At 35.4% G+C, this 11,425-nt stretch overlaps 1 protein-coding gene across 4 annotated transcripts in view; it reads right to left on the bottom strand.

The window, feature by feature from the left end:
- Nucleotides 1-992: 992 nt before the first annotated feature.
- sox5 (SRY-box transcription factor 5) overlaps nt 993-11,425 on the bottom strand; it is a 287,530-nt gene continuing 277,097 nt past the window's right edge. For all 4 annotated transcript variants that reach the window (XM_061983606.2, XM_061983605.2, XM_061983604.2 and 1 more), the window contains one exon: nt 993-7,747. In XM_061983606.2, coding sequence (XP_061839590.1) covers nt 7,423-7,747 — 325 coding nt within the window. In that variant the 3' untranslated portion in view covers nt 993-7,422. The remainder of the gene's footprint in view (nt 7,748-11,425) is intronic.

Genomic DNA, 11,425 nt, shown 5'->3' on the forward strand with positions numbered 1-11,425 from the left:
CACTGTTCCTCCTGAATCCGAGGTTCGACTATCCGGCGTAGCCTCCTCTCCAGTACACCTGAATAGACCTTACCGGGAAGGCTGAGGAGTGTGATCCCACGATAGTTGGAACACACCCTCCGGTTCCCCTTCTTAAAGAGAGGAACCACCACCCCGGTCTGCCAATCCAGAGGTACCGCCCCCGATGTCCACGCGATGTTGCAGAGTCTTGTCAACCAAGACAGCCCCACAACATCCAGAGCCTTAAGGAACTCCGGGCGGATCTCATCCACCCCCGGGGCCTTGCCACCGAGGAGCTTTTTAACTACCTCGGCAACCTCAGCCCCAGAAATAGGAGAGCCCACCACAGATTCCCCAGGCCCTGCTTCCTTATAGGAAGACGTGCTGGTAGGATTGAGGAGGTCTTCGAAGTATTCCCTCCACCGATCCACAACATCCGCAGTCGAGGTCAGCAGAGCACCATCCCCACCATACACGGTGTTGACACTGCACTGCTTCCCCTTCCTGAGGCGGCGGATGCTGGTCCAGAATTGCTTCTAAACTATGAAACCAAAAAGACTATAAACATGGAACAAAAACTTACTTGTGCGTGACGTGACAGGTGAAAACTAATGGGTTGCTATGGTGACAATCAAGAGTGCACAATGAGTCCAACCGTGGAACAGGTGAAACTAATGGGGTAATCATGGAAACAAGACAAGGGAGTGAAAAGACAGAAACTAAAGAGTCCTATAACTAAACAAAACATGACTTAAAACAAAACATGATTACACAGACATGACAATAACATGAGCATGGCCCTGGCCGGTCCTCTAGAATGAAAGAGTCAGCGATGCAAGGTTGCCATGGTAACTACATAGACACACTAGTCTGGTGTGTCCTTTTAAAGTCCCATTGTTACACATTGTTGCTTTAACTTCCACTCTTCATGGTCTGTGATATAAAAGTAAGCTTCAGTGATGAAAGTGCAAAAAAGAAGCAAGCGGGACGTGTTACCGAACACATTGCTGTCTTTATTAGAGCCTCGTCTGGCAGTAATACTGAAAAAAAGGTGAACTTAGAACAGATGGTGGTGGTAGCCCACGGCTTTTTTTTTTTGTTGTTGTTGCTTTTTTTTAATGATCAATTTTTCATTGTTTCTTTCATAATTGTCTTCATGTTTGCGTGTGTGTGAGTACTGAGACTCATGGATAACATCAATAAAAGAGACAGAGGAAGAGAGAGAAAAACAAATATACAACTTATATTACACTGTGTTATGAACAAAATATAAATCTATAACTCTATGTTATATTTACATAATTATCTTTCTTGATTTTTCAAGTTGAGATGGTCAGATTTTTTTTTCTTTTTCTTGTAATAATTCTGACTTTGCTTTGAGCTCCACTCGTGACTTTGATTGTCTTAAATACTATTGTCTTGATGCGGGGGCGGGGATGATTGACCCACTTGTGGCCCCCTCGAGTCCAGCATGCGGGCCTGGCTGGACCGGCAAAGGAGGAGAAGTCATGGCTCCTTACACAGTGGAAAGGAGGATTCATACGGCCCCATTGGTCACGCTTTACCCGACACATGAAACCTGACCAATTAGGGCGGGGCGCACTAACCACTTAAAATGCGTCAGTTGCTATACAGAGTGGCGCTTTCCATCCTTTTCAGCAGACTGCATTGCAAAATGATGAAACGTATGAATCCCTTCCATACTGTAGCGTCGGGTGGAGCTCAAACAAAGCAACAAAAAAAAATAAAAAAAATAGATGCGGTGGAACACCATCGGTGGAGTAAACACTGTTTTCCTATGTCTCAAATAAAATCACTGCTATCACAAAACAAAGACTATGTACAGGATCATCTACATGGCATACAACAGAAAGAAAACGACAGCATAGGACTTGTTTGGTTGCTATGAATAATCTCTTCATGGAAGTGTGTGTGTGTGTGTGTTTGTGTGTGTTCTTGTATTTCTCCCCTTCTTGAGACATGAAGAAGGAAAAGTATCTTCCATAAGAGGAGGTGTGAACAAGTGATGACATAAATCAATAACGTTGCATCTAATAGACAATGTCTCATTTGTGGTGATATCCATCAAAATGAGTGTGGTCCCACAAAGGAGGGATTTTTCACGTTGACTGTGTGTCGCTTTTAAAAGTGTTCCGCTTCTGGTCAACATATGAAATAACAAGTGTGTGTACGAAATTGAAATGCGCCCCCTTTGGCCAAAATGTATTTAAATAAAATAAAATAAATATGTATATAGCGACATACTGTAATAACTTGAAGTAAATAATGAGGATTAAAAACAATTACAAACAAAAAATTCAACAAAAAAATGTCTTGATCTCACAATGTGTCGACTTTTTTCTTATAAAATTGGAAAAAAATGCTCATATTCTTTCTTTTTATGTGATATTGCAATATTTTTCATAAAATTATTACTTTTATTTGTAAAATTATTACTTTTTAATGCAAAATGGTGACATTTGCCAAATAAAATTCTGACCTATCACAATATTGCCAATTTGTTTGTTGTTCTTGTAAAATAGTGACATTTTCTGAGTAAAACTATGACTTTTGTCATTTTGTCAAAGAAAATTCCGATTATTATTATTATAATATTGCCAAAATTTGAATGTTTTCTTAGAAAAATTGTGACTTTTGTCGAGTAAAATTACAACTCTTCATAAAATTGCCTAAATGATAAGCTTTTTCTTGTAAAATTGCGACTGTTATTGAGTAAAATACCAACTTTTGTCGTAATATTGCACAAATGTTCAGTTTTTCTCTTGAAGTTTTGACTTTTGTTGAGTAGAATGACGACTTTTATTATAATACTGCCAAAATTCTAAGTTTTTCTTGTGAAATGCCAACTAATTTTTCACAAGAAGCTTTTTTTTATATTTGCATAGTATGTATATATTATTAATGTTGTAAATACACTTCTTTATATATCTAGAAAGGCTGGTCTCAGGTCTCAAGAAGGTAACAAATACAAGAATGTGTGTGTGTGTGTGTGTTTGTGTGTGTGTGTGTGTGTGTTTTCTTGTATTTCTCCCCTTCTTGAGACATGAAGAAGGAAAAGTATCTTCCATAAGAGGAGGTGTGAACAAGTGATGACATAAATCAATAACGTTGCATCTAATAGACAATGTCTCATTTGTGGTGATATCCATCAAAATGAGTGTGGTCCCACAAAGGAGGGATTTTTCACATTGACTGTGTGTCGCTTTTAAAAGTGTTCCGCTTCTGGTCAACATATGAAATAACAAGTGTGTGTACGAAATTGAAATGCGCCCCCTTTGGCCAAAATGTATTTAAATAAAATAAAATAAATATGTATATAGCGACATACTGTAATAACTTGAAGTAAATAATGAGGATTAAAAACAATTACAAACAAAAAATTCAACAAAAAACATGTCTTGATCTCACAATGTGTCGACTTTTTTCTTATAAAATTGGAAAAAAAAAATGCTCATATTCTTTCTTTTTCTGTGATATTGTAATATTTTCTCATAAAATTATTACTTTTATTTGTAAAATTATTTCTTTTTTATGCAAAATGGTGACATTTGTCATATAACATTCTGACCTATCACAATATTGCCAATTTGTTTGTTGTTCTCGTAAAATAGTGACATTTTCTGAGTAAAACTATGACTTTTGTCATTTTGTCAAGGAAAATTCCGATTATTATTATTATAATATTGCCAAAATTTGAATGTTTTCTTAGAAAAATTGTGACTTTTGTCGAGTAAAATTACAACCCTTCGTAAAATTGCCTAAATGATAAGCTTTTTCTTGTAAAATTGCGACTGTTATTGAGTAAAATACCAACTTTTGTCATGTTCAGTTTTTCTCTTGAAGTTTTGACTTTTGTTGAGTAAAATGACGACTTTTATTATAATACTGCCAAAATTCTAAGTTTTTCTTGTGAAATGCCAACTAATTTTTCACAAGAAGCTTTTTTTTATATTTGCATAGTATGTATATATTATTAATGTTGTAAATACACTTCTTTATATATCTAGAAAGGCTGGTCTCAGGTCTCAAGAAGGTAACAAATACAAGAATGTGTGTGTGTGTGTGTGTGTGTGTGTGTGTGTGTGTGTTCTTGTATTTCTCCCCTTCTTGAGACATGAAGAAGGAAAAGTATCTTCCATAAGAGGAGGTGTGAACAAGTGATGACATAAACCAATAACGTTGCATCTAATAGACAATGTCTCATTTGTGGTGATATCCATCAAAATGAGTGTGGTCCCACAAAGGAGGGATTTTTCACGTTGACTGTGTGTCGCTTTTAAAAGTGTTCCGCTTCTGGTCAACATATGAAATAACAAGTGTGTGTACGAAATTGAAATGCGCCCCCTTTGGCCAAAATGTATTTAAATAAAATAAAATAAATATGTATATAGCGACATACTGTAATAACTTGAAGTAAATAATGAGGATTAAAAACAATTACAAACAAAAAATTCAACAACAAAAAATGTCTTTTTCTCACAACGTGTCAACTTTTTTCTAATAAAATTGGGAAAAAAATGCTCATATTCTTTCTTTTTCTGTGATATTGCAATATTTTCTCATAAAATTATTACTTTTATTTGTAAAATTATTTATTTTTTATGCAAAATGGTGACATTTGTCATATAACATTCTGACCTATCACAATATTGCCAATTTGTTTGTTGTTCTTGTAAAATAGTGACATTTTCTGACTTTTGTCATTTTGTCAAGGAAAATTCCGATTATTGTTATTATAATATTGCCAAAATTTGAATGTTTTCTTAGAAAAATTGTGACTTTTGTCGAGTAAAATTACAACTCTTCATAAAATCGCCTAAATGATAAGCTTTTTCTTGTAAAATTGCGACTGTTATTGAGAAAAATACCAACTTTTGTCGTAATATTGCACAAATGTTCAGTTTTTCTCTTGAAGTTTTGACTTTTGTTGAGTAAAATGACGACTTTTATTATAATACTGCCAAAATTCTAAGTTTTTCTTGTGAAATGCCAACTAATTTTTCACAAGAAGCTTTTTTTATATTTGCATTGTATGTATATATTATTAATGTTGTAAATACACTTCTTTATATATCTAGAAAGGCTGGTCTCAGGTCTCAAGAAGGTAACAAATACAAGAATGTGTGTGTGTGTGTGTGTGTGTGTGTGTGTGTTCTTGTATTTCTCCCCTTCTTGAGACATGAAGAAGGAAAAGTATCTTCCATAAGAGGAGGTGTGAACAAGTGATGACATAAATCAATAACGTTGCATCTAATAGACAATGTCTCATTTGTGGTGATATCCATCAAAATGAGTGTGGTCCCACAAAGGAGGGATTTTTCACATTGACTGTGTGTCGCTTTTAAAAGTGTTCCGCTTCTGGTCAACATATGAAATAACAAGTGTGTGTACGAAATTGAAATGCGCCCCCTTTGGCCAAAATGTATTTAAATAAAATAAAATAAATATGTATATAGCGACATACTGTAATAACTTGAAGTAAATAATGAGGATTAAAAACAATTACAAACAAAAAATTCAACAACAAAACATTTCTTTTTCTCACAACGTGTCAACTTTTTTCTAGTAAAATTGGAAAAAAAATGCTCATATTCTTTCTTTTTCTGTGATATTGCAATATTTTCTCATAAAATTATTACTTTTATTTGTAAAATGATTTCTTTTTTATGCAAAATGGTGACATTTGTCATATAACACTCTGACCTATCACAATATTGCCAATTTGTTTGTTGTTCTTGTAAAAGTGACATTTTCTGAGTAAAACTATGACTTTTGTCATTTTGTCAAGGAAAATTCTGATTATTATTATTATAATATTGCCAAAATTGGAATATTTTCTTAGAAAAATTGTGACTTTTGTCGAGTAAAATTACAACTCTTCGTAAAATTGCCTAAATGATAAGCTTTTTCTTGTAAAATTGCGACTGTTATTGAGTAAAATACCAACTTTTGTCGTAATGTTGCACAAATGTTCAGTTTTTCTCTTGAAGTTTTGACTTTTGTTGAGTAGAATGACGACTTTTATTATAATACTGCCAAAATTCTAAGTTTTTCTTGTGAAATGCCAACTAATTTTTCACAAGAAGCTTTTTTTTATATTTGCATAGTATGTATGTATTATTAATGTTGTAAATACACTTCTTTATATATCTAGAAAGGCTGGTCTCAGGTCTCAAGAAGGTAACAAATACAAGAATGTGTGTGTGTGTGTGTGTGTGTGTGTGTGTGTGTGTGTGTGTGTGTGTGTGTGCCAATGATGTTCCACTGCAACCCAACTATAGTAAACTTGGGGGCTTCCATAAGTAAGACAAAAAGCGGAAAGGGATCTTCACATTATACATTTAGAATAACAAATAAACTTTATAATAATAATAATAATAATAAAAAACAGCATGTTCTTCTTTTCTCTGACTAGAGTCTGAGTGCTTCTTAGAAATGGGTTTTGGACGTAAAAAGGGTTAAGCTTCACCCGCCCCCACTTTTTTGTTGCTTTTTTTTTTAAATGCAGGATTAATACAAAACCAAAAAGGGAAGGAAAGTTTAGATGTAATACCTACATGCTAAAATAATGTCATGTGGTCGTAGAGAGAAGAAAAATAAATTATACTGTACATAACTTACTAGCTGAGCATCCTCAGAATGATTGTTAATAATATTAGAATAGAGGCAGTTGAGATCAAATACAGTATTCAAATACAAACGCAAACACTGACTGGCGGCCCGCTGATGTCAGCAGGGGGTGACCGTGTGTGTGAGTGTGTGTGTGTGTGTGTTTGTGTGTGTGTGCATGTGTGTGTCTGTTATAGTACATAAAGCAGCAGTTCCTGGTCTTCCCCGCACACACACACACACACACACACACACACACACACACACACACACACACACACACACGCACACACACACACAGGGGGATGTTGCACTGCATGGAAGGACGGAGCGAGATGAAAAGTGGATTGTCTCGCAACAACACAGTGCTCTTCTTATTACACTAAATTCTACAAAGAAATAAAATACCATTGGAAAAAAAGTCCCTGGATTTTTGAGGGGGGGGGGGGGGGGGGCGTATTTTCAGTGGCTGAAAATAATGCGGGGTAATTATTATTATTATTCCAACACAAGAACAAAATCACATTCACAAGCCACTTATTGGCACCGTGTACCTGAGTGAGATATTAGAGAACCCAGAAGCCAACAAAAAGCTGTTTTTTTTCTTCTCTTCTTTTAAAAAGTGTTTCTGGTTAAGAAAAAAAGGTCCGCCGTCTTTAAAGTGTCATCTGTTGGCCTGCGACAGGTCCACAAATATTTCTGTCCGTCCGGCAGCCGTGCGAGCGCCGTGTAGCAGTCAGTGACGCTTCCTGCCCATTGGCCAGGTGCTGGTGGGAGGGGCTTAAAGGGACCCTATTGGGCGATGCGGTTGTCGTTGTCGCTGGCGTAGTCGGCCTCCTCGTCTTCGTAGTCGAAGTCGTCGTAGGCGTCGCCGTTGCTGCCGTCCAGCCGCAGCTCCTCCTGCTTGATGCGCGGCTCCTCCCCCTTCAGGGCGCCCAAGTGGGCGGGCGTCTGGTGGTGTTGGTGGTGGTGGTGGTGGTGGTGGTTGGCATTGGGCTCGGGACTGCTGGACATGCTGGAGTGCTCGGAGGGCATCTGGGGTGAGGGCATGCCCGCCATGGAGAGGGCGCCCGGGTAGACCACGCCCCCCGACGACAAGGGCAGCTGACTCTGCTGCCTGTCGCACACACAAGCCAACAATCAGGGGCGGCTTTCACTCAGCGTCAGTTATGGCCGCCTTCAGAGGGCCGCTCAATAATTGCCTAGACTGAAAAGTCCATTTGGTGATGTTTTCATTTTCTAAAAAGATGTTAAATGATATACAGGTAAAAGCCAGTAAATTAGAATATTTTGAAAAACGTGATTTATTTCAGTAATTGCATTCAAAAGGTGTAACTTGTACATTATATTTATTCATTGCACACAGACTGATGCATTCAAATGTTTATTTCATTTAATTTTGATGATTTGAAGTGGCAACAAATGAAAATCCAAAATTCCGTGTGTCACAAAATTAGAATATTACTTAAGGCTAATACAAAAAAGGGATTTTTAGAAATGTTGGCCAACTGAAAAGTATGAAAATGAAAAATATGAGCATGTACAATACTCAATACTTGGTTGGAGCTCCTTTTGCCTCAATTACTGCGTTAATGCGGCGTGGCATGGAGTCGATGAGTTTCTGGCACTGCTCAGGTGTTATGAGAGCCCAGGTTGCTCTGATAGTGGCCTTCAACTCTTCTGCGTTTTTGGGTCTGGCATTCTGCATCTTCCTTTTCACAATACCCCACAGATTCTCTATGGGGCTAAGGTCAGGGGAGTTGGCGGGCCAATTTAGAACAGAAATACCATGGTCCGTAAACCAGGCACGGGTAGATTTTGCGCTGTGTGCAGGCGCCAAGTCCTGTTGGAACTTGAAATCTCCATCTCCATAGAGCAGGTCAGCAGCAGGAAGCATGAAGTGCTCTAAAACTTGCTGGTAGACGGCTGCGTTGACCCTGGATCTCAGGAAACAGAGTGGACCGACACCAGCAGATGACATGGCACCCCAAACCATCACTGATGGTGGAAACTTTACACTAGACTTCAGGCAACGTGGATCCTGTGCCTCTCCTGTCTTCCTCCAGACTCTGGGACTTTGATTTCCAAAGGAAATGCAAAATTTGCATGGTTGGGTGATGGTTTGAGGTGCCATGTCATCTGCTGGTGTCGGTCCACTCTGTTTCCTGAGATCCAGGGTCAACGCAGCCGTCTACCAGCAAGTTTTAGAGCACTTCATGCTTCCTGCTGCTGACCTGCTCTATGGAGATGGAGATTTCAAGTTCCAACAGGACTTGGCGCCTGCACACAGCGCAAAATCTACCCGTGCCTGGTTTACGGACCATGGTATTTCTGTTCTAAATTGGCCCGCCAACTCCCCTGACCTTAGCCCCATAGAGAATCTGTGGGGTATTGTGAAAAGTAAGATGCAGAATGCCAGACCCAAAAACGCAGAAGAGTTGAAGGCCACTATCAGAGCAACCTGGGCTCTCATAACACCTGAGCAGTGCCAGAAACTCATCGACTCCATGCCACGCCGCATTAACGCAGTAATTGAGGCAAAAGGAGCTCCAACCAAGTATTGAGTATTGTACATGCTCATATTTTTCATTTTCATACCAACATTTCTAAAAATCCCTTTTTTGTATTAGCCTTAAGTAATATTCTAATTTTGTGACACACGGAATTTTGGATTTTCATTTGTTGCCACTTCAAATCATCAAAATTAAATGAAATAAACATTTGAATGCATCAGTCTGTGTGCAATGAATAAATATAATGTACAAGTTACACCTTTTGAATGCAATTACTGAAATAAATCAAGTTTTTCAAAATATTCTAATTTACTGGCTTTTACCTGTATATTCAAAGGCTCAGTGTTGTACTGTAGCTCAGCAAGTTTATTATGATTCATAGTTTGCAGCTTTTACTCATTACATTGCAGTCTTTACTTACATGTTTACTGTACACCTTGTAAGGATAGAATAATAATAATAATAATATGATTGTGTAACTGCATATCCTAGTGTATAAAACATACACATTTAACAGTCTTTATTTTTATTGTTGTCGTTTGTCTAAATAACTGATTCATAAGTTAGTATTATTTAATTATTTTAATTAACTATTTATTTAATTTATTACATGCTGTATGTTGTGGCTTGTGCAGCCCTTTGAGACACTTTTGATTTTGGGCTATATAAGTAAACATTGATTGATTGATTGATTGAGAATAATAATAATAATAGGATTGTGTAACTGCATATCCTAGTGTATAAAAAAATACGCATTTAACAGTCTTTATTTGTATAGTCATTTGTCAAATTAATTGATTCATAAGTTGGTATTAGATTGTTTTAATTAACTAACTAAACCGTGTTTGTATTTTTTACTTAATTTATTGCTTGCTATTTTGAGAGCTATGTTGATGTATTGATATATTTTAAAACAATACTAAAAACAGCTATTATATATTGCAACATTTCAGCTTCTACTCATTACATTCCAATTATTTTGCTCTTTACTTACATTTTTACTGTTGTTTTCCCCCTTGTAAGAATAGAATAATAATAATAATAATAATAGGATTGTGTAACTGCATATCCTAGTGTATAAAAAAATACGCATTTAACAGTCTTTATTTTTATTGTTGTCATTTGTCAAATTAATTGATTCATAAGTTAGTATTAAATTGCTTTAATTAACTAACTAAACCGTGTTTGTATTTTTTACTTCATTTATTTCATGCTATTTTGAGTGCTATGTTAAGTATGCAGCGGCCATTTCGATATTTTTGTACTTTAAAGCAATGCTAAAACAGCTATGATATATATATATATATATATATATATATATATATATATATATATATATATATATATATATATATATATATATATATATGTATTTAAATATACAACTTAGTGTCAACTTTGTGTGTAATGTGACTACATTTGTTATGATTAGTAGTTACAACATTTCAGCTTTACTCATTACATTCCAATTGTTTTGCTCTTTACTTACATTTTACTGTTGTTTTCCCCTTTGCAAGAATAGAATAATAATAATAATAATAATAATAATAGGATAATAGGATTGTGTAACTGCATATCCTAGTGTATAAAAAAATACGCATTTAACAGTCTTTATTTGTATAGTCATTTGTAAAATTAATTGATTCATAAGTTGGTATTAGATTGTTTTAATTAACTAACTAAACCGTGTTTGTATTTTTTACTTAATTTATTGCTTGCTATTTTGAGAGCTATGTTGATGTATTGATATATTTTAAAACAATACTAAAAACAGCTATTATATATATATATATATATATATATACAACTTAGTGTCATCTTTGTGTTTACTGTGACTAAGTTTATTAAGATTAATAGTTGCAACATTTCAGCTTCTACTCATTACATTCCAATTGTTTTGCTCTTTACTTACATTTTTACTGTTGTTTTCCCCCTTGTAAGAATAGAATAATAATAATAATAATAATAATAATAATAATAGGATTGTGTAACTGCATATCCTAGTGTATAAAAAATACGCATTTAACAGTCTTTATTTTTGTTGTTGTCATTTGTCAAACTAACTGATTCATAAGTTAGTATTATTTAATTGTTTTATTTAACTAACTAAACCGTGTTTGTATTTTTTTAATTTAATTTATTACATGGTATTTCGAGAGCTATGTTAAGTATGCAGCGGCCATTTTGATATTTGTATACTTTATAACAATGCTAAAACAGCTATTATATGTATATTTATATATTTAAATATGAACTTAGTGTCAGCTTTGTGTTTAATGTGA

The sequence above is a fragment of the Nerophis lumbriciformis genome, linkage group LG25 (assembly GCF_033978685.3).
Source record: "Nerophis lumbriciformis linkage group LG25, RoL_Nlum_v2.1, whole genome shotgun sequence".
In the NCBI taxonomy this organism is placed as follows: Eukaryota; Metazoa; Chordata; class Actinopteri; order Syngnathiformes; family Syngnathidae; genus Nerophis; species Nerophis lumbriciformis.